At 41.8% G+C, this 24335-nt stretch overlaps 1 protein-coding gene across 5 annotated transcripts in view; it reads right to left on the bottom strand.

Annotated features, from left to right (window-relative positions):
• The window catches only part of LOC129157228 (zinc finger protein 234-like), a 159285-nt gene extending 135807 nt beyond the window's left edge, over positions 1-23478 (bottom strand). For 2 of the 5 annotated variants that reach the window (XR_011515839.1, XM_070543093.1), the window contains exons 1-3: positions 23322-23478; positions 22691-22803; positions 22523-22604 (exon numbers count right to left, since the gene is read on the bottom strand). Coding sequence is in view for 3 of the 5 variants with exons in the window: in XM_070543090.1 (XP_070399191.1) it covers positions 11991-13630; positions 22523-22565 (1683 nt within the window). In the remaining 2 variants the exon portion in view is untranslated. Of the gene's footprint in view, positions 1-9097; positions 13631-22522; positions 22605-22690; positions 22804-23228 lie in introns of those variants that run through there. The other 3 variants (XM_070543090.1, XM_070543091.1, XM_070543092.1) reach the window with 3 other exon arrangements.
• Between the last annotated feature and the right edge of the window lie 857 nt (positions 23479-24335).

Here is a 24335-nt window from a genome sequence, read left to right as displayed (position 1 = left end):
GAAATTATAAGATAGATGAAACATTCTGGTAAAGGACAAATGTGTAAAACACATTTGGATTGAGTGGATGGATTGAGTGTCCCAATGAAAACTGTGGAATGGATTCAACATAATAGAGGGCCAAAATCAAACATGTTCTGGAAACGCCAAGTGGAGGAGGTGTGTTTTTAGGTGATTCTTAAAGACTGGCAGAGAAGAGGACAGCCTAACTGAGGGTGGCAACTGGTTCCAGAGTAACGGTGCTAGGACTGAGAAAGCCCGGTCCCCACGGGTACGACACCTAGACCGAGGGACAGCGAGCAGGCCTTGTTCAGAGGAGCGCAGAGTGCGTGATGGGGAGTGTCTTTTCAGGAGTGTGGCTAGATAGGGGGGACCACCACCCTGGAAGAAATGATAAACAAAGACGAGTATTTTAATAAAGTCTGCTGGGCCTCCAGAGGACAAAGCAGTCCAATACACCCCTGCATGAGCACGCCAGGTGAAAACCTCCATGACCCCTCCCTCCTGCGGTACGCGTCGTCCTCGGGGAACCACAGGCTGAACGGCCCGTGGATCCAATCCTCCTCCTCGGCCCCTGTGGCACACAAAAACCTCCGGCAGTCAAACATCCCCAAGCACCAGACCACACACAGAGAGACAGCAGCTCCAGACGTAGCCAGGCACTGCTCCAATACTTACGTGCAGGGGCAGAGTAACTCTGGCAACAGCAAAGACAACCGTGATATCTTAAGAAGGATTGAAATTGTTCCTGAACTTGCAGGAAAATTGAATAGCCAGTGTGCAGAGCAGCTCTTTGCAGGAGTGAGAAAAAACAACTATTTTCTAAACATGCTCACCCCATCTTCACATATATTTCTGCAAAGAAACATCCCGCACCACTACAATGTCAGGAAGAACACAAGAGCAAAGGAAGCCATTCAGAAAGTCATCAGTCCTCAAGCAGCATTGGTTTTAGACCAAAATGGATTCATTGTGATGGGTAAAACTCATTTGTTGTGTGTGTGCTTGTGTTGTTATTGCTGTGGCCAGAGCCGGATTAAATAAATGGACTACACTAGGCAGGCTGCATTTTATGGGCCCCCCCTCCATCGATGTTATTTAATGAATTGAAATGTGAAACTTACCAAAGTTACTTATAAAAGTTCATTCACATTTTACGTAGCCTAGTCTTTGGTTACAAATTGGTTGTTTGTATGTAAAACATTCTATCAGACAATTTTATGATTTTAATTATACGTCATTACACAGCTGTATTAAATACTAATAAATTATCCTCATCTTATCCATTGGGAGTGTCAATGTCAAGGCGGTACCAGTAAATAACCACTAGGTGTCATTATACTCTATAAACAGAGCAAATATATTCATCTTATTTGCTCTGTTTACATTTAATCAACACATTTAATTAAAAAGATTTTCTGCTAAATACAATAGCTTACAACATTTATAAATGTTGACAAATTAATCACATGATGGTGGAAAGACATTCAAGAAGAAATAGATTCATTTGAATGGACTGAAGCATGTTTTAAAGGCGCAAAAACAAACTATAAACACGCAGCTTAAATGATTACAGTATAAATTTTATACAATCTATAATCTTAAAAGAAAGTATTTTAATAAAATGAAAACATTATCTTAAGTTTTGATCTTGCTTTGTGCTCATTCAGGCTGTTGTTGCCTCTGCTGAATCAGAAATTCCGTGTCTATTTTCTGAGTGTGAACTTATTGTTAGTTTTGTTATTTGAACATTAATAAAAATATTTAAAAATAAAAATTAATTAAACCAGCAACACTTACCAGGGAAACCATTTAGCACGCTCCACTCTGGGATAATCTTCAGCCTTCCAGCATCACAGGCCTCAGTCGCAGCAGAAACACGTCTAAAGAAATGTTCCTTGGTTAAGCTTCGGTTTGTGTCTCCACATTTCCTCTGTGATGCAGAGAAATATGCAATATTTTGAGAGGGATGGTTTAGTGCAAAGTACTCACGCATCCTGTCATCAGTTTGGTTATGTACCACTGCAGGATCAGATGTAGCTTGTTAACACCCTTTCTGGGTCTAGAGGCTCCTGCTGTAAGACTAGATTGGGCTCATTTCTGGCTGGCTGCTCTTCTTCCAGTTCATCCTTCTGTGACGGCGTTGGTGCTACAGCATCTTCCACCGCATCTTCAGGCTGTGTCTGCTCTGGGTCTGGCCTCTGGCTCTGCTGACTCGAGCAGGTTCACAGCTGTCGGACGGCTGCCCGAGCAGCCCGACAGAAACTTCTGTAAAGCCCCCGCCGCCTCTTCTTTTGTTCCTCTTCATTTTTTTTCTTTTTACGTTTTGCCGCACCCGAAAGCATCGTGAAAGTTAGCCTACTCAAAAACACCTGCTAGCTTTGTTGTCCCGCTCTGACTGACCGCTTCTCTGACGTCCTTCATTGGGTGGCGCCCAAGTTGTAGAATACAGTCATGGGCTGGCGTTAATGTGACGTAGCTAATGTAACGGTCTATGGTTAAGATAAACAGTATCACTATTTTTAGTTAATTAATAAATATTGAAATAAACTGTAGATAGGAGTCCTATCCACAAATTATATCAAAGGAGATTTGTACATTTAATTTTAAATTAATTAATTTTTTATTTTGTCCCTCTGTCTGGGCCCCATCCAGCCAATCAGGCCCTAGGCTCGTGCCTACTTTGCCTTTGCGTTAATCCGGCTCTGGCAGCGTGTGTTGCTGCTGTGAGCTTGGAGCTAGAGAACGTCATGACATCACAGAGGAGCTACTGGTTCTGGTCCAGTGACACTTGGTGGTGACGTGTGAGCTGACTCACCTGGTAAATAACTTTTACATGAATATTGTTTCTGTGGTAACAAAAATGAATTAACTAATAACGTGCATTCCTGTAGGACACTCAGTGGAACATGGACGCTACACCATGAGGCAGGCACACGTGGAGATTCTATTGGAGCACATATGGTGAGCAACACAACACATTATTATTATTATTGTTCACTGTCCTGGATTTCTTTCTGCTTCTCATCATTAGCCTGGCTGACCACCACTGCAGGACACCTGACACCTCCTGTCATCTGGCTAAGAGAGCAGGTGCATCCTCAGTAACACACCTGTCACACACACCTGTAACCTATCAGCTCATCTGGCTGAGTAAATGACCTGGTGGCCATGGCTCTCCTTTTTCTTTTACTGAAACTTACATTCTTGTTTTCTACAGATCTGTGGACATCAGTTTCTCCGTGAAGACGTTTCAACTCCTGGTCCTGTCGTTCTGAGAGGAGGATTTGTCTCCTCCAAACAGCCTTAATCCATTTCCTCGCTTTCCTCTGGGTAAGGAGGGGGAGAAAAGTCCTCCCCTTCAACTGACTGCTCAGTCAAAAGAGCTAGCATAGCCCCGTTAGCCATCCGTCAAAATTGAAATGTGGGTGGAGTAAGACTGGGGGGGGGGGGGGGGGGGGCTTACCACAAGTGAAGAGCTAGTCTGGCTGCACTTAGACTAGCTGTTAGCACATCAGTCCAGAATTTTGTATGGCAAACCATTTTAACATTAAATCAATGATAGCAACTTTCAGTAAGAATGTTTATCCTAGGTCAAATAGTTACTAACAAGTCATTGAAATTACAATTATTATCAGCTAAATTGTTACCAGTGAGAACTAAATGTAAGATTTTTCGTAAAAACAACTGAGATTAAATGATAAACTCTAATTGTAGATAGCTGTGTGTGTGTGTGTGTGTGTGTGTGTGTGTGTGTGTGTGTGTGTGTGTGTGTGTGTGTGTGTGTGTGTGTGTGTGTGTGTGTGTGTGTGTGTGTGTGCGCGCTTACGGTTTGCAAGACCTATTTGTCAGGTTACACACCAGCATTATGACACCAATAGGTTTATGAGACCATTTTTGATGGTCTCGTAATTCGTGACTTTTAAAGTGTTGTAATCTTTGAAAAATATGAAAAGTAAACATTGTTAATATATTACTATAAACTTTGTAACAGCCATTATCATCTTATTTAGTTATTTCAGCAACTTACCTTCCTTCAGTGTTTTATAGCCTATTTAAAAATTGGTTTCATAAACCGTATCGTGTGTGTTGTGTACAATATCAGAGCCCCCTGCTGGTAGAAAACTGCATAGCAGGGCTGATACAACCGATACAACTTAGCACCTCAGCAGCAGGACTTCTCCTGGCCTAATACTGACTTCTCACTAAAAAATATAAATTGCCATAATTTCATCATCGAAGGACACAGAGTCACGAAAATGTTTGTGGTTGTTTGTCATCCACCCCTAAATGACAATCAATAATCAGATGATGACGTCTTTAAGGCCCCGCCTCCTCACAACAGAAAAAGTCGTGTTTACTCTGAAAGCTCCCAATTGTACCCTTTTGATCTAACCAATATGAATCACTGCCAAATAAAAGTTGACATGTTGGGCTCACTTAGCATCCAGTACTGACAGGTGTTGAAAGAGGGCGGGGCTGTGGCGGTATGGCGAATTCAGGCGTAACGGCGTAGCAATACGTTTGCCTCTCATTTGCTCATTCCTCAACTTATCTGCAGGAAATTTTGCATGAGTGTGACTAATCTGACCTCAGACAGATATGTATGCAAACATCCGGTGGGTGTGGTCTATTTTTTTTCAAATAGCGCCCCCTAGGACCATTGAAACATTAAGCCCCATGCCATGCTTTTACTGAGGATTATGAAAGTTGGTACACTTATGTAGTGTCTCAGAAACTACAAAAATATCTATGGAGCCACTTTCCAAATCTGACAGGAAGTCGGCCATTTTAGTCACATGACTATTCTTTTCTGTTTTGCACATGCTTAATTAGAGCTAACTTATCGTAGAGTTTTTGACCTACAGACTTCAAAATGACTTATTTCACTCATAAGCCACTAGGAGTCAAAAGTTGTGAAAAACGTTCTCAAAAGTATAACTGTGTGGGCGTGGCTAAGCCTAAAACATTGACCCGTTGCGGCGTCTGTGGGTGTGACCTGTTTCTCTAAAATAGCAGGCCCCTAGGGCGATTAAAGCTATCAGCCTCATGCCATGCTTTTACTGAGGATTATGAAACTTGGTACACGTATGTAGTGTCTGGCAGGTTTCAAAAGAGGGTGGGGCTTAAGGAGTATGGCGAATTTAGGCATCACACCATGGAATTACGTTTGCCTCTAATTTCGTCAATTCACATCTCATCTGTGCAAAATGTAATGTGATTTACACTAATCCAACCCCATACAGATAATTATACAGATTTTACATAGGCATGGCCTAGATTTAATATAGTGCTCCCTAGGACCATCACAACATTCAGCTCTATGTCATGCTTCGACTGAGGATTATGAAATTTGGTACAATCATGATGTGTCTTGAGACTTACCAAAAAGTCTCCTGAAACCATGTTTCAAAACCAACAGGAAGTTGGTCATTTTGGTCAGATGATGCCATTTTGTCATTTTTACACATATTATATTTTAACTAACATGTCCTAGGGCTTTAGGACTATGACCTAAAATTGATATGCCATATGATTTACACAGCTGACACGTTTTAATGACGTTAAAATAGTTTGTGTGAAGAATATAATTTTTATCTTCTCATGTGGATAAATGTAAAAATGTGTTTATTGCCTTTTTGTCACCTGTGCTCTGATTTTCTCTGTTTAGGACTGCAGGTGTCCAGGGTCAGGAGAAGCTTTACCGGCTGGTCCTCCTGGGAGAAAAGCCTTCTACGTCATCATGTTATTGTTATTTAGCTGTTTGATATTTGAACAACACATTTATTAAAACAAATACTGATAATTCTTTCTGGTCATTGATTTAATCTTACACTACAAGCAGTAGAGTTGTTATCATCTGTAATATGTTTTGATGGTGGGCTGGTTTGATTAATATGTGTGATAGGCTGGCCGATCAACTGGTTAAGACGCCAACCAGTCCTGCTACATCTACATACAAACAGTCCAAAGAACTGGGTGTGAGCGTAGCCTCTGTGTGGCCCTCCACATACGGCCCCTTGAACACCCAGATGGTCTGTTACACATACGTTTCTGGTTCTGATCAGGCGGCCAAGCAGTCAACAATATTTACATACAAACAGTCCCAAGTCAATATATACGTCTGTGGTACCAAGAACTGGGTGCGAGTGTAGCCTCATTGTGGTCCCCACAACATGATGAACACAAGCTTTAAAAACTCTGGACATCTCCTGTGATTTAGATTCATCATATATTTCCTGATATTTGGATTCTCTGGGTGAATCCCCAGTATTCGCACAGATAAGTGCATGTTAAGGTCGAGTGTTAAAGGGCCATTTTACTCAGAACATTTCTGGAATATCATTTTTGTCTTAACGAGTCTTCTTCCATTTTGTGTTGTCGTTTATCTCCCGTAGGGACGCTTTTTGGTTCTCGACCGGAAATGGGTGGCTTGCCAACTCCGGGTCGGGGGAGAGAGGTCCAACCTCAAGTGGAGGAGTTTAAGTATCTTAGGGTCTTGTTCACGAGTGAGGGTAGGAGGGATCGGGAGATCGACAGGCGGATTGGTTCAGCATCTGCAGTGATGCGGACGCTGAGCCGATCTGTCGTGGTGAAGAGGGAGCTGAGCCAGAAAGCCAGGCTCTCGATTTACCGGTCGATCTACGTCCCAATCCTCACCTATGGTCATGAGCTTTGGGTAAGGACCGAAAGAACGAGATCACGGGATACAAGCGGCCGAAATGAGTTTCCTCCGTAAGGTGGCCGGGCTCAGCCTTAGAGAGAGGGTGAGGAGCTCGGACATTCGGGAGGGACTCGGAGTAGAACCGCTGCTCCTCCGGCTCGAAAGGAGTCAGCTGAAGTGGTTTGGGCATCTGGTCAGGATGCCTCCTGGACGCCTCCCTGGGGAGGTGTTTCGGGCATGTCCTGCCGGCAGGAGGCCCCCGGGTCGACCCAAGACACGTTGGAGAGGTTACATCTCCAATCTGGTCCGGGAACGCCTTGGGGTCCTGCCGGAGGAGCTGGTGGAGGTGGTGGGGGAGAGGACGGTCTGGAGCTCCCTAGTTGGGATGCTGCCAACGTGACCCGGACCCAGATAAGCGGAGGAAGACGACGACGAGGGACGCTTTTTGTTGATAAAATGTTTTGTCAAATGTGATTTGGTGTACTGCTCCCTATTTTATTTTATTTTTTGCACTCACGTACCTGTGTTAGCCCTCCCAGGATCCCAGACCTGGTTGAGGTTGTAACAGAAGAACTTGTTTTATGCATTGTGTGTAAATAAACTCAAGTTTGGAGGAAGACATTGTCTGAGCCCATTGTTTGATCTAGCGTGATCACTCTCCGTACCTAAAATAATAACAGTCGTGGGGCTCTAGGTTCACACTTGTACCAAATTAATATGTAGTCAATTTGCTTTCTTTCGCTGAATTTCTACTTTGTTCTTGATGGTAGCACGTGTAGCATCATGAATGGCCTCATTTTGTGGGGCAAAGGTCACTCTTTCCAGCTGGGTCACAGCTGGGTCGAGCAGTAACTTCCATCCACAGATTAAACCACCAGGAGCCGAATAGTCTACAATAACACCGTCTTCAATCTGACTGTTTATCTGTTTGCTGTTCCATCACGAGATGAAGGACCTTCAACTCTTAATCAAATAATTTAATAAACTCTTTTATTATAAGGTTAACTATAATCATCACAAATGATCATCATGGTTCATTATAAATGCATTTTTAATTAATCAAATGACTTATTATTCTTTGGTTAATAATAATTATTACTTATGATAATCAGTAATGTGTGTTCAGTAACCAGAAGGTCTTTTGCACGTGTTTACACCTCATGCAGGACTCACTTCAAGGTAACTGCCTCACATGTCTTCCATAGTCATGCTTCCTGTCTCTGAGAGGGCGTGTTCTGAGGTTTTGTTAAAACCAAAGCTGCACAGCTTAAGTTCAGTTCTTGAACCAAGCTGATACTTCTTCGTGGCAACGAGAGTATCCCAGAGGAGAAGGTCGGCCGCCTGACTCCTCACTAAGCGTTCTGTCACGCCGATAGAATAGCTCTGAATAAACGCACCTATAACCAGCTGACACTACGAGATTCCTTAAGAATCTGCCCGGATGCAAAGCCACATCTACCTGTGCACCTCACGGCAACTCTAGGACCAGAGAAAGTCGGTACCCTTGGTCATCTGCCGGACCTGAGTACCCCCGAGGCTGACAACATCCTCCAGACCTCCAGATCCACACAGAGGGTCGTCTGAACGGTGAGGTAGAACACAGATTGCGTCCGATGTTGTTCTCTCTAAGAAACCATCAGTTAGCTGCAAAACCAACGTTTCACCCAGAACGCGTTCTCCCTCTGAAAGAAAGCTTCTGAAATTTCATTCATGCATCCAAACCTCATCATTCCACTTAGTTTTCCATCCAGACACAGGGGTTGCTTTAATAACAAGTTTTAATATCAAAATTGTTGTTCAAATTTGTCATTTATAAATTGTTATTCATAAATTGTCTATTTTAAGTTGTCAGATTTAAAATTGTTAGTAATAAATTCTGAAATTTTTAAACCTGACTCTTCTTTGAATGAAACACAGAATGGTGTGCATTTTCAGTTATTGAATCAGCAAAGAACCTTATTAAGTCTTCTGTTTAATAAATAAACTTTTGCTATTAATTTAAACATCTTAAATTAAATATTAATCCGTAGATTAAATATAAACCAAGCTCATTGGTGTATGAACTTCTATCGATTATATTAATATCCTAGATGTTTATATACGATAGAAGCTTCATAAGTTAACTTGTTTGTCTTTCTCAGAATCTAACAAAGCTGATAGCAACAGCGTTAGTTCTAGTATGTAGATTAACCCTACACACGTGTGAACCATGTGCACAAACACATTCAGTGCAAACACACACGCGCACACATGCAGTTAAATGTCTTAAATTAAATTGAGTGCATTAATCTTATAGTACAAGCAGTAGAGTTGTTATCATCTGTAATATGTTTTAATGGTGGGCTGGTTTGATTAATATGTGTGATAGGCTGGCCGATCAACTGGTTGAGACGCCAACCAGTCCTGCTACATCTACATACAAACAGTCCAAAGAACTGGGTCAAGTCAACTTTATTCGTATAGCACTTTATAACAGCATAAAAGCTGACCAAAGTGCTTAACAAGACAAAACGAACAGAAGTTCCCTAAAAATTCTAAAAACAAGATAAAAAGTTTATCACAAGGTAAAAACATGATAAAACAAACATATCAAACTGACATAAAAACTATTAAAAACAGATGCATTCTGGTGAGAGCGTAGCCTCTGTGTGGCCCTCCACATACGGCCCCTTGAACACCCAGATGGTCTGTTACACATACGTTTCTGGTTCTGATCAAGCGGCCAAGCAGTCAACAATATTTACATACAAACAGTCCCAAGTCAATATATACGTCTGTGGTACCAAGAACTGGGTGTGAGTGTAGCCTCATTGTGGTCCCCCACAACATGATGAACACAGGCTTTAAAAACTCTGGACATCTCCTGTGATTTAGATTCATCATATATTTCCCCCAGTTTCAGCCGAGTGTCTCATTTAGTAACAAAACATGATTGTGAACTAGAGGTGTGAATCTTCACTTGTCTCCCGATTCGATTCAATTACGATTATTGGGTCAACGATTCAATTCGATTCGATACCCCGATGCATCACGATTATTTCATATTGATTTGTTTTCTTTGATAAACATAAGATGTCAGATAATTGCTTTTTATTTTTTTATCAAAAACGTAATCGACACAACCTGCCATCCCTCAAAAGCTCTCCATTCACAACAGGTTAGGACAAAACATTTAAACATTTAAGAAGATTTAACAAAGTAAAACAATCCGTTTCCTCGTTCAGCACCACGCCTCAGGCTGAGAAAACACGCTTTGCAAAAACTCACAAAATCTAAAAAAGTACTGAAAACCTAGAGGACACATAATGTAATAATAAAATACATAATGGGTTCATATTAGGGCCTGCACGACTTTATTTTTTTTTAAGTCGACAGTCAAGTAATGAAAGTCGAGTCGACTTCGACTAGTCGTTGATGACGTCATACGCCGGAAGCGGCGGGGGGGGGTCGGTCGGTAGGTTCGCTGGAATTTTTTGACAATTAAAATTGCGCCCACATTTTCTAAGTTAACACATCTCTTTTAACAACGGTAGTTTCTGCATCTTACTTCAGCCCTCTCCCCCCTCCCCCTGCGCAGCAGCCGCAAACTCACTGATGCGCCTGCAGCCTCTCGGAGTTCCTGCTGCTCTAAACATTAAAATAATTACTTCATTTTCTGTTCCTCACTTCTGATTACCTTCAATGGTGTCTGTTTGTTGCAACCAGCAGGTACAAAAACTAACTTGTTTTTATTTGACTATTTTTCTGTCCTGTCTGTTTATCTTCCTGCATCTCCTCTCAATCCTAAAGAAAAACTGCTACCTGGGTTCATATATATTCACCTTATGAGTTACCTTTGAACTGCAGTTCTAAAAGATCTACCGACCGCTAAAACAGCGGAGTGCCGCTGCTCGCCGGCCGACTACAACGGGACCGTTTTTGCTGCGGAGTTCGTGCCGGAGCGGAGCGGAGATAGTGGAATCTTGGGGGCGCGTCACCGGAGGACAACAGGTGATGCGCCTCGCTCCGCAGCAGCGAAATGCATCAGGCACAAATAACAGACAGAAAACATGAAAGGAAATGAGCCGACATGAACGATCGCGTGTTTAATTTGTTTTTGAGGTGGTGACACCTGATTTGGCGGTGCTCAGGACGCAATGTCTGGAGCGCACGTCAACGATCAGAGCTTTGCATGCACAAACTGGTTAAGATTAGGATGGGGGTGAGGGGAAGGTTAAATTGCAAGAGCGAAAAGGTCACAGTTTGGTTAAATATCCGTTTTACCGCCGGTGTCAGTACCGCACAGGGCGTCGCCTCCGCCTCGATCCAGACGCGCAGGGGCTCGTCACCTGCTGTCTTTTCCGAGGACTGCATCTTGTCAGTCATTATCACGTGACAGCGACTAGTTGATGACAGGCATAAAAAGTCACTACAGAGCCGTGAAGTCGACTAGTCGACTAGTCGACTATTTCGTACAACCCCTAGTTCATATATGAGTGTTTCATGTCTCTGAGCAGCTCTAGATTCAGATGTTTATGCCACAGTTGAAGGGTGTCAGAAAAAACACCAAATGAAATGTTTGACTTAGTTTCATTTGAACCCAGTGGTTAATTTCTGAAATGTTGGAGAATGAATCAAGTTCTGTTTGATGCAGAAAATAATAAAACATAAAACAAATTCTACACTTCCAATAATATTTAAGATGTGTGTTTTATTCTTTCTGATAATAACACCAGCAGAAGGATGTGGTCTGGATTAGGATTAAATTACCCAGCTGATGGATCTCCTTCACTAACCAGCTAACTACAAACCTTTCCACTAACCTGTCCTGTGGGACCCTCACCATGTAACCCTCATGTCCATGCTGTCTCTGGAGGAGCAGATAGGAAACAAGATCTCCTGTAACTTAAAATGAACCAAAGATTCCTTTAAGTTCCTCATTCCGCTGAATTTAACATCAGTTTATCATCATGAAACAAAAGAATAAAGTGGAACAAGAACTTCTATATTCTATTTCTCTCTCCTTTTAATTTCTCCGTGTCCCTAAATAAAAGACAGATGATTACGCTGCAGCCGCCGTCATTGACCCCGCCCCCTCCCCAAGACCGGATCATCTCTCTCTCTCTCTCTCTCTCTCTAAGTTTATTATATAGCCCATTTCATACACAAAACGGTAGCCCAATGTGCTTCACATAGTTAAATAGTTAAAAGTAGCTCACGGGCCAAAAAAGGTTGGAGACCCCTTCAATAGATGGTTCAGCCCTAGTGGATGCTTAGATGATTGTTTAAAGTTTTCTTTCAGCTAAATCTTCGTCCACAGAGCTCAAAAGCAAAAGGCTTCTGTCCTTTATGGACTCTTTTGTGACCGTTTAAACTGATCTTTTGGGTAAATCTTTTCCACCGAACTCACAGGCGAAAAGCCAGTGTGGACTCTCATGTGACTGTTTAAAGTTGACTTTAAGCTAAATTTCTTTCCACAAATCTCACAAGGAAAGGGCTTCTCTCCAGTGTGGACTCTCATGTGTATGTTTAAATTTCCCTTTTCACTAAATCTATTACCACAGACCTCACAGGCAAAAGGCTTCTCTCCAGTGTGGACTCTCATGTGTATGTTTAAATTTCCCTTTTCACTAAATCTATTACCACAGAGCTCACAAGCAAAAGGCTTCTCTCCAGTGTGGACTCTCATGTGACTGTTTAAATGTGTCTTTTGGCTAAATCTCGTTCCACAGAGCTCACAAGGAAAGGGCTTCTCTCCAGTGTGGACTCTCATGTGTTTGTTTAAACTTCCCTTTTCACTAAATCTATTACCACAGACCTCACAAGCGAAAGGCTTCTCTCCAGTGTGGACTCTCATGTGACTGTTTAAAGTGGTCTTTTTGCTAAATCTTTTTACACAGAGCTCACAGGCGAAAGGCTTCTGTCCAGTGTGGACTCTCATGTGTTTGTTTAAACTTCCCTTTTCACTAAATCTATTACCACAGACCTCACAAGCGAAAGGCTTCTCTCCAGTGTGGACTCTCATGTGAATGTTTAAATTTGTCTTTTGGCTAAATCTTTTTACACAGAGCTCACAAGGAAAGGGCTTCTGTCCAGTGTGGACTCTCATGTGTATGTTTAAACTTCCCTTTTCACTAAATCTATTACCACAGAGCTCACAGGCAAAAGGCTTCTCTCCAGTGTGGACTCTCATGTGTGTGTTTAAACTTCCCTTTTCACTAAATCTATTACCACAGAGCTCACAAGCAAAAGGCTTCTCTCCAGTGTGGACTTTCATGTGACTGTTTAAATGTGGCTTTTGGCTAAATCTCGTTCCACAGAGCTCACAAGGAAAGGGCTTCTGTCCTGTGTGGATTCCAATGTGACTGTTTAAATGTGTCTTTTGGCTAAATCTCATTCCACAGAGATCACAAGGAAAGGGCTTCTGTCCTGTGTGGACTCTCATGTGTGTGTTTAAAGTTGACTTTAAGCTAAATCTCGTTCCACAGAGCTCACAAGGAAAGGGCTTCTGTCCTGTGTGGACTCTCATGTGACAGTTTAAAGTTGTCTTTTGGCTAAATCTCGTTCCACAGAGCTCACAAGGAAAGGGCTTCTGTCCTGTGTGGACTCTCATGTGACTGTTTAAAGTTGTCTTTCGGCTAAATCTTGTTCCACAGAGCTCACAGGCGAAAGGCTTCTCTCCTGTGTGGATGCTCATGTGTGTGGTTAAATTAGTCTTTTGGTGAAACCTTTGTCCACAGTGCTCACAGGCAAAATGTTTCTGCTTTGTCTGGACTCTCGTGTGTTTGTTTAAATGTGTTTTTTGGCTAAAGGATTGAAACCTGGCAGCATCAGTCTCCTTATTCAAATGGAGATGCTCTCCCTCCATACTAGACAAGAGTTTCTCCTGTTCCTCCTTTTTGTGGAGAAAATCTAGGTGCTGGTGGTTGACACGAGCACTCTGTTCTTCTGAAGCTTCTTCTTTAACCAGAACCACCTGTTGAAAATCTGTAGGAAACACAGAAACATATTATGTGAATTACAGACAGCTGTAACTGTGTTTTCACACATATAACAGTTGTATTATTTCTTTAAACTGACAGTAGAATGAAATGTATTTACAACTGGAAACTGAACTTTGAGCCTCTATAAATCATATGAGCCTTAACCCTCAGGCTTCACTTTAATTTTCATACAAGAGTCATTAGAGGACAAAAACGTCCGCTTGTAAAAGTGGCTATAAAAAATGTATACATTCATGTTTTTTTTTTTACTTTTTTCATAGATCTGTTGAACAACTTCAGCCCTGCTCAAACATAAAAAATTCAATCATTTTGAAGCTTTTAACCCCTGAAATGCCAGTTTGAATACTCAAAAGTCATTGATGTAATTTATGAAGAAAAAAAAACAGCACCGAGTTATTTAAAAAAAAAACAGGTAACGAAACCGTTTCTGTGTTTTAAAAAGAACGACAGCATGGAATCAGCCTTGGATATGTCAAGAGTCTAGCAAAATATCACATTTTATGCTTTTTTAGTTTTTGTGTAGCAGCAAGTTTAAAATTTACCACCCTCTTGTGCCTGTTATGGACAAAAACGTCCCATTGACTTCAATGCAAACCACAGTTTTTGATCCTGCATTATCTGCAGCAAATATTCATGCTTTCTGTGATGTAATGGTTTCATTTTTGACAAAAGTGGTCAAATTTATGATTTTTACTGTTCACCACCAAATTCAGTCATTTCTTCATATGTTGCCCAGGCGAGAAAGTTTACACATTTCTATAGATCTTCTGCTGTTTTTATTGAAGTCAGAAGCTCAGCATGTAAACAAAACACAGTTTCACTCTCCTACTGAACATCAAAGGGTAGAAAACAAAAACAATATGTTTATGCACCTGGCTGGAGCTCAGGCACATCCAAACTCTTTGTAGTTCAGTTTGTTATGAAAGGGCAGAAGTGTGAATGCATGCATGTGAAGTGACTCCTTGGAGCTCTTCGGTCATCTCCAAAATGACACGTTTTCCCTGGCCGACCTCTGCAGCCTCACCAGCAGCTTTCCCTGTGTTAACCTGACACTTGCAGGCATAGGAAGTGGCAACATCAGCAGTGACCCAGAGTTTCAATCCGTACTTTGCTGGTTTACTTGGCATATGTTGGCGAAACTTGCACCTGCCTCTGAAAGGGACAAGCTGCTCATCAGCACACACATCTAACCCAGTGTTGAAAAGCATTTGGAGGCGATGGGTCCACATGTCCCAAATCGAGCGGATAGGGGCCAGCTTGTCCTGCCTGAGACGGGAACGTCTGTCCAGCTCATCATCAGGGTGGAGTTGATCATCTTGAATTTGGTGTGACTCATGGTGGCCAGGAAGATTGCACGTCCACAGTGGTCATCCCAAAGGCTGCAGGTGGATTCCCCTTTGGACTGGTACACACCAGCCAAAATCAGGAGCCCAATGTATGCTCTCACTGCGATGTCATCAATATCCCACCAGTTCTTCACCACACGTCTTCCATTTAGATTTGTCATGTTGACGATGATTTCAGTCATTTCTGGAGTAAAGAATAAATCAAAGGAGGATACCACATCGTAAATACGTGTGATGGTGTAATGTGTTGGCCCAGGATTCAAACATCTTGCAGCAGGAACATAGTGGGAAGTTTCTGCGTTAGTAGGAAACCAGACTTGCCCACTTTTAGAAATCCATCCTGGAGCAGGATCCGTTGTCCTCCCTTCTCTTTCACTGGACAGGTCAGGAGAAGAAGTCAAGGAAACAGAATGGTCTGACTCCACCTCAAAGTCCACTGAAGATGTTTCACTCTCCTCATTTTCTCCAGGAGTATCAGGCTGCAGGAGCTGATCCAGAACTTGTTCCACAGAGAGATGCCTCTTCATTTAGCTCCGTGGCTTTCACAGAAGTGAAATGACCAGATAACCAGACTACAAGGAGTTTGAATGTGGCAGGTGCATAAACATACTAATTGTTTTTGTTTTCTACACTTTGAAGTTCAGTAGGAGAGTCAAACTGTGTTTTATTTACTTATCAGAGGTCAAGTTGGCCTTTTGACTTCAATAAAAACAGCAGAAGATCTAAAGAAATGTGTAAACTTTCTCGCCTGGGCAACATATGGAGACATGACTGAATTCAATTTTTGTCCAAAATGAAACCATAACATCACAGAAAGCATGATTATTTGTTGCAGATGATACAGGATCAAAACCTGTGGTTTGCATTAAAGTCAATGGGACGTTTTTGTCCTCTAATGGCTCGAGTGTATAGTCAATTTTAAATCTGTTGCTATGTTAAAAACTATAAATGCAAAAAATTCTAAAGTTTAGATATTTCATAACATAATCAAGACTGATTTGTACTAAACACCCCAGGCAAAAAAAAAAAAGTCTTTTCTAGAAAATAACTCAGTTTTAGTGTTTTTTTTCATGAATCGGGGTGATGTGGGTGTGTTTGGAGGACTTGGTCAGAAGCCGAGCACAGGCGTTCTGAACCACCTGTAGACGGTTCAGGGAGGTTCTGCTCAGACACGTGAAAAGAGAGTTACAGTAGTCTAAGCGTGAGGAGATGAAGGTGTGGAGAACTGTCTCAAGTTCAGAGCGGGACAGAATGGGACTCAGCTGTAAGGGAAAAATGAGGTTCTTACATTTTAATTAATGAGCCGTAAGGCGTGGGATTCCATAGGAAATATGAAATCCGCCTCATGGATCGGGGTTGGTTAAACCAGAAGATCGGGTCTTTTTAATGCAGAGATCATGTAACCGTTATGTATTCACTCAGAGACAACAGAATAGAACGAGTCGAATTTAAAAGTTAAGAAATTTTATTACTAACAATTAAACTAGGCTTATTTAAGAACTAAGTGTATAGTGCGACTAAAAATGGATGAGGCGGTGAATGGATGACGTGTCATGTAAATCAGAATCTGCAAATCCGAAGAAGCGATTAGTTCTGACGGGAACTGAAGATGTTGGTTTGGAATAAGCTGGGGTTCGTTTCAGAACTGCATGAGACACCATTAAGCCACGCCTACCTGCCTGGTGGAAGTCCTCTGTGAGATCAGGAATGCCGAGGTCCACCCGGACCCTCTCTGGACACCGAGCTGGTAGCAGAGCTGCGGTTCCGACTAGGGATGGGGCAGATCCGATCCAGTATCGGAATCGGGCTCCGATTTGGACTTAAATCACGGATCGGAAAATTCCGACCCAACCTGCACAAATTTCCGATCCAGAATTATCTCTTGTGTAATGTCTAAATAAGACATCCCGGGCTGGGAGGCGCTCTCTGTGCCCCGAAGGCACAGAGAGATGACGCGGCTCCTTTCAGGAAGTCCACTCACCGCAGTTTACAGGTAGCTGGCTAGCATGAGCAGCGCCAAACTTTTATCCACAAAATGTCCGCTGTGTGGAAATATTTTACTCTGGAAGCTCCGCAAAGCAAGACAGCAACGTGCAATGTTTACAAAGCTGTTGTTCCAAGAGGTGGAACCTCCGTCGCAACTTTCAACACTACTAATTTAATCAAACATTTGAAAAAACACCACCCGAGGGAGCACGAGGAGTTTTTAATGAGGGGGCAGAAAGGAGAAAAGTGACACCAAGAATCACTACTGGAGTCATTCAAGAAGCAAAGTAAACTCCCCGCAGACAACGTTAAAGCCATGGGGATTACAGAAAAGCTGCTCAACTTCATTGTACTTGATGACCAACCGCTATCAGTGGTGGAAAATGAGGGATTTCGCAGCCTGATTGAACACTTGGAGCCAAGGTACAGTTTACCCTCCAGGACATATTTATCAGAGACAGCGCTACCTGAACTATACAACCGAGTGTCAGCCAAGTTAGCCGGGAAGCTGAAAGGAGTTCCAGCCCTGAGCTTCACTACAGATATTTGGACTTCAGATTATCTCTAAGGGTCTGTGTGCATCCAGGCAGGCCAGGCTCTTGCAGCAGCAACAAATAAAGTTGTACTCAACCCATTTTGTTTTTTGTGTCAGATTCTTTACAGGGGGAGAAGCTGCCAGGATGGCAAAGAATCTCCTCAAGCAAGAGATGGAGCGAGCGCTGGCCAAGGCATCAGCTGACAAAGCAGGGACAAGGAAGCCAGAACCAGAGCCAGCAGAAAAGGTTGCTCAGGTGGATGCTAGTTCTCCTACCACAAGTAAGAGTAGCTTTAGCAGTCTGTATGACAAAATTCTGGAGGAACATGATGAACCTGCACAAGGTACCCAGGCAGCAGTTATCCAGATGCAAATGTACTTGAAAGAACCAACAATGGGTGAGCTAGACAGCCCTTTCCAGTACTGGGCAGACAACCATGCCCGCTTTCCTCTCCTTGCTGCTGTTGCAGTAAAGTTCCTGAGTGCTCCTTCAACGAGTGTTGAAAGTGAAAGACTGTTTAGTACAGCATCCAATATTGTGGATGAAAAAAGGAACCGTCTGACAGCAGAAAGAGCAGAAATGCTTATATTCCTCAGAAAGAACCTGTCATTGTTTAAGTGAGATTAGATGAACAACATTAAAGTACCTCACCCATTTACATTTTATTTTATTTTCAAGAATAGTTCCAGACTCTGACAGACTGTTAACTTTATCTAAGTCACCTTCAATGCCAAATCTCCAATGCTTGAATTGTACTTTTCAGATGCACACTGTTGCTGTTTGTTTACAATGCACTTTTCTTTAATTCAAAATGTTTAACATTTGAAAACTTTAGTTTTTTTTACTGCTACATGAGCAAGGACTTACTGAATTTGTTTCAGATGCACTTTTTTTTGATAGTGTGATTTTATACTTGAAAATTACATTTTTGATGCTACAAAAGACAGTGAACTTAATTTGTGGGGATTGGATAAAGCAGCCCTCTATTTTATTTGAAGTAGTTTTATAGAAGTTTACCCTTTTCATTTCATGTTTGACACTTTAAAAATGTGTTACTGCCTAGTGTGATTATTTGGACCTGGGCTGTTTAGTTCAAATGAAAGGGTTTGTTTCTTTGATTGTGCATATTGCACTTGTGTCCAGTAACCCTGCCTTGAAATTGAATAAATTTCAATTTGAAACATTAGTTGCTTTTTTTTTAGGATAGACAATTATTTGTTTTATGACCTCACTTATCTCAACTTATCTTTTGGGACATGGTGCTGGGCTCTTACTTGTAGGGCTTTCTCACAATTACATATTATTCTTGTAGAAAAGAGTTTATTATAGCCTTATAAAATCAACCATAATAATAATCATAATGACATTAAAACAAGTATTCCTCTAGTATTGAAACAATATCGGTATCGGTAGATATCCAAATTCAGGTACACAGCTTAGCAACGTTCCTGAGATGGAAGAAGGAAGAGCCAACAAGAGAACTGGCATGAGAATCCAGGGTGAGAGCTGGGTCAAAGGTCACGCCAAGATTCTTGACAGAGGGTTTGGTGTGAGAAGCAAGCTGACCAAGAGAGTCTCTGACTTTGGGAACCAGCTTCTCTGGGGCACAGATGAAGATCTCAGTCTTATCTTCATTCAGCTGTAGAAAGCTCCCACCATCCAGGTTTTAATGGAGTCTAAGCAGGAGAGTAACAGCTGCAGCGTAGACATCTCATGGGGCTTAAAGGAGATGTACAGTTGGATGTCATCCGTGTGAAGACGCTAGGAGACTCCTTTAAATGAGCTCAGCAGGTGCTGTAAAGGAAGCAGATAGAGCAGGGCCGTGCAGAGACCTTTGAAGGGGCGGGTGCTCAAAGTTAAAAAAGGGGCACATATACAGGGTTTTCCTGTATTCAAATTTGCGTGGCGGCCGCCTCCAGCTATTTTTGTGCCTCCCCAGCCTGATTTCACTCTGCCCCCAGCTATATGGATGTTACTGTAACTGCAGTTGCAGCGTTGCGCCACTACAGGGCGCTGTACCAGCAGCGGTGCACCGAAAAGCGCTAAAACCGCTGCAGAAAAAGATCAAAATGTGCTTTTCTCGCTAGTTGGTACATACCTATGGTTGGTGCTATTAACGTCCTGATTTCCCCCCAGCTCTTCCATATCGGAGCAGGGCTGTAACCGTCTGTGCGTGTCTGTCTATTTTTAAACGTAGCACGGGTGAAACATCTTTGAATTACTATTTTCCCCAGAACTTTGTTGAACAAAAGTAAGTTACGTGTAAGAAAATGCTTTTTACTGGCGCACAGTATGGTCATCTGGATGCAGTGGAGGAAAATAAAGGAACCAACAAAGGCAGAACCGGTCCAAGCTTTGGGATCAAAAGTGCAGCTACACGCAGATTAGCTAACGCTAAAGCTAACAGATAGCAGTCTCGCGATCAAGTTGCACACAGAAAAATATATGATGATGATGATCGTAAAACTATGAAAGACTAAACTCTACAAGCGGATGAAAAGTCCCCACCATCCTGTTTATTCTGCATCCTGCAGCACTACGGATCAGAACCGCTGCAGATACGGGTCACATTACAGCTACGAGTCTACGGCAAGCCGTTGTAGTATATAATTCACAAACGCTTCTATCTTTGAACATAATTTGAACTGGATTATTGCTAACCCGTACATAATAGACATGCCACCATTACATTGTTAGCAGCAGAAATTAAATGTTATTACCATTTCCAACACAAGTGCATGTTAATGAAATGCATTATATTTTACTGCATATATTTATGTGTTATTATGACTAAGGTGAGTGTTATTAATACAAACCTAAAATGTTACTGAAATGTAGGTCAAATATATAAAAATATTTTAACTATAAATATCAGATGGGAAAAAGGAACTAAACACCAATCTGATGCATATTATTGAGCCTTTCATAATAAGAGTCTGTTATTTCAGCCTGATCATTTTGTTGTTTTATTTCATATTTTTTAGCAGCAAACCAGTTTTGTTTCACTTGAAACGTTGTCAAATGGAATATTCTATTAATCGCCAGAAGCTTAGATTAGAACACTTAACGAAAACATATTTAGCCTTTAAAAAAGTGAGGCAGTTGAATGCACAGAGTACGCATGTGCTGGCGCACGATCAGGATGGTACCACCTCTGCCTCAGTCTGAGCCAGGAAAAACCCTGATATAGAGCAAAGTTTTTAAACAGATTCATGATCCAACAAGTTAAAAAGTTCAGATAAAGAGACCCTTGGTTTCAAACAACATAATGTAAACTAGGAAAATATGTCATTAATTAAGGTAACGTTATTTCATAAACAGTTGTCAGGGTTTCCCTTACATAGGCGTAGCCGTGGTGGCCCGCCACGCCTACAAGATCCCAAGTTTTATTTATTTATTTAGCTGTTTCCCAAGGAAGCAGCGGGAACTACTATGTTGTCGCTTGTGATCACAGCCGGCAGGCAGCAAGGAGGAGCAGGCAGGGCAGGGTGAAGTTACAGCATAAAGGTAGCAGTGGATATAATGCTTTTTGGTTTACATGTTTCAATAGCATTAAGATAAATGAGCGTTGACGATCTTGACAGGGTTTCCTCCCCCCACCAGGATAAGCATCACTTATTCATGTAAAATTTATTTTTTCATGTCTGACTTTAACCGCATCTAATACTGTATTACGGCGTGAGCGCAACAGCGACAACTTAAGATCGATGTGTGAGCAGCCTGAGAGGTCGGGTGTTTCATCTGAACCCTTAAAACCTCCAGCAGGCTACGCTGCACTATTGATGTGTTAGCGCGTGGCGCTAACAACTTAGCGACGTGACATGTCTCGGAGAAAGCGTAAAAACACGTTGGACGCTTCTTCTGAAGCGGGAAAATAACACCTCTTCTTAAGCAGAGCACGACGTCGCCTCGACTGAGCTCGATAACATTGACCCAGCACAGCCACTGGGTCGTTGGGAGCTGCCCCGTGACTGCCTGATGGAAAACCAGCGGGTTTCATCAGACTCGTAAAGTTTCTTGTTTTTGCTGGGGACCCCCTGTATTTTACCGCTCCCTCCTGCAGTCTTCCCCTATTAACATTTAAAATGATTCTGTAAATTTCGTGTATCAATAGAAAAAATCTCTGCCTCTGCCAGCTGCAGTAAATGTAGTCTCCAAATAATAAATAAGAGGTGCATTCATCTGTGGATCTCCTTTGATCCGCATTAGTGATATTCTCAGCACCAGAACAGTGAAGCAAAGAAACAGATTCCTGAGTTTGTTATAATTTTATTTATTAGGTGCATCTAACCTGTTCTATTCTTCTCTGAAATGAGATCAAATCAGTGCTTCTATGGGTTGTCTCCACTCTGCACTAGAAAATTTTACTTTATTTAGAGACGTGTCATAATTTCAGAGTGCTCTTAAAGCTGCAGTTTGACTTGCTCTCATGTTTCCATAAGACCACCACCCACTCGAATAGGACATTAAATTCACTGAGCTGCATGCTGACTTAGCGACTGCTCTCTGGAGTCACATGTGGAGGCTGTAGAAAGCATTTTGTTTTTGTCTTTAGCGCTGCAGACCATTTATTGCAGCACGGATATACTGAATAGTTTCACAACTTTTAAATCAAAAAGATAATCAGTCCATCGCCATTCTCCTTCCCGGCACCTCCGTTCTGCTGACTCCAACCTCCTTTCCCCTTTCAGAACAAAACATGGCACCATGGGGGATCGAGCCTTTGCAGCCGCTGCCCCCACACTTTGGAACTCTCTCCCACTAAACATCAGGAACGCCGTCTCTCTTTCTACTTTTAAGTCACTGCTTAAAACCCACTTCTTTAAATTGGCCTTCTCTTAAGATCAACCCAGCATCCCCCAGTCTGTTTACTATGTTTCATGTTGTTTTATTATGTGTTTATTGCATTTTTTGTGAAGCCTGACTGCCCTAAAAAGCCCTAGACAAGTTTAATGTATTATTATTATTATTATTATTATTATTATTATTATTATTATTATCACTTACAACCGCAGAAGGCAAAGTGTGTCCCCACTCCCTGTTCAGCCATTTTCCTGCACCAGATGTGGCGTTTACAGATGTTTCACACCTGTGTGAATAACACAGCTGTCTAAGAGAAAAACCACTTCTCCAACTCATTTACTTATTTACATATCTGAAAGGTGGCAGCCCTACCTGTGTCCATGCTGTCCAGGTCCAGGTGGTGAAGAACACACGATGAATCAGTCCCAGCTGATGGATGATCCTGAAGTGGTAGCAGGTTTTCTTTAGCCGTGTTTAGCTAACAGCTGCAATAGAAACAAAGCAGGAGAGCTGATTAAGATGCTGCTTCAGAACAACGCAGGAGATTAAAGATCCAACGCTTTGGTTCTGATCAGCTGAGGACAGATCCAGTCTGGAAAAGAGGACCTTTGCTCACCAGAGTTCACAGAGTTCTCTTCTGTTCTTCCAGCTACAGACTAAATAGAAGATGGATGCTCTACAAAAATACTAACAACGGTTTCTCCTGTTTAGTTCTGTCTGGTGGCTCACTAAATCCAGCATGTGCGCGCGCCTGTTCTAGGGATCTCTTTATTAAAACTATTTAACGGTAATAAAATAGTTTGTTGATTTTAAGCAGGGAAAACCCCACTCGCGATTTAGCGATAGCATGATGCTAACTCCATTAGGCCGCTAGCGTGCTTTCCCTCACAAAGAAACGGTGTCCACTCACCAAGTGAACTGCTCCACTCACTAAAGACGGTAAATGTTCCAGATCCAACTACGTTACTGACTGTACTACCGACTACTGACTACCAAAACTCACCAAGTCCACCGAGTTATCTCAGAACAGCACAGCTTCTAGGTCGTGTCTCGACGGCTTCCAAAGTTGAACCGTTCAAAACAATAGTGATGTGTCGGTTGCGAACGAAGCGCCTCTAAGAGCCGGCTCTTTGAAGTGAACGACGGGAGCCGGGGTGTTGTATCAGAACACCATACTTGTCAGAGGTTCATACTTGCAGATAATGCGCATGAGCGCGCATGCTCATTACTCGACAACTCCGGCACGTTCTACAGAGGCGTCAGATGAGCATAAGCACTGGAAAAGATCGGCGAAAAAGTGAAACTACGAGTAAAATATAAGTAATTCATTTATATTCTTTAATATTAACACATTAATTGATATATTTTGCACTTTAGTCACAGTTTTCAGTGTGCAGTGCATTCTTTTGACTGCCAATTTCTGCACGTAATGTAATCGCTGATGAAACAACTAAACTTTGATGCCTGAACGTCATGTAATCGGCTATGAAACATACTAATAGTAACAAGAAGTAAAAAAAAACAATACAAGACCAACAATTATACAGTCCGTGAGGAAATTAAAGTAAGCATTTTAAAGACGAAAGGGGCTATTTTAATAGATTCATATAATATGAACACGTTTCTAATTCCGTGTTCCTCCTGAAAAAGTTTTGTTTTTGACTAGAAATAATTGACTAGTTTTATTTGAACATGTCTGACTACTGTGTTAGTGAGTTTTTTATACTTTTTTTCTGCTTACTTAAACTATTTTGCTGCTTGTTTAAAAACGCAGGAATGTGATTCAAAATTACAAACCAGGAAGCAGAAAAAAATCTAGACGTAAACCAACACATAAAAAGATTTGTCTCTGTTAAAGTGAAACATGTTAAAAACCATATTTCTTTTATGTATCTACCCATAAATCATAATTTTGTAAGGAAGCACACAGATAAGAATGGTATAAGTATGGAAATACCACACAGACAGAGAGGAAAGCTCTACAAAGAGTCATAAAGTCTGCAGAGAGGATCATAGG

The sequence above is a fragment of the Nothobranchius furzeri genome, chromosome 12, assembly GCF_043380555.1.
Source record: "Nothobranchius furzeri strain GRZ-AD chromosome 12, NfurGRZ-RIMD1, whole genome shotgun sequence".
Lineage (NCBI taxonomy): Eukaryota > Metazoa > Chordata > Actinopteri > Cyprinodontiformes > Nothobranchiidae > Nothobranchius > Nothobranchius furzeri.
The sequence above is the reverse complement of the archived record's forward strand: the minus strand, read 5'-3'. Positions and strand labels throughout refer to the sequence as shown.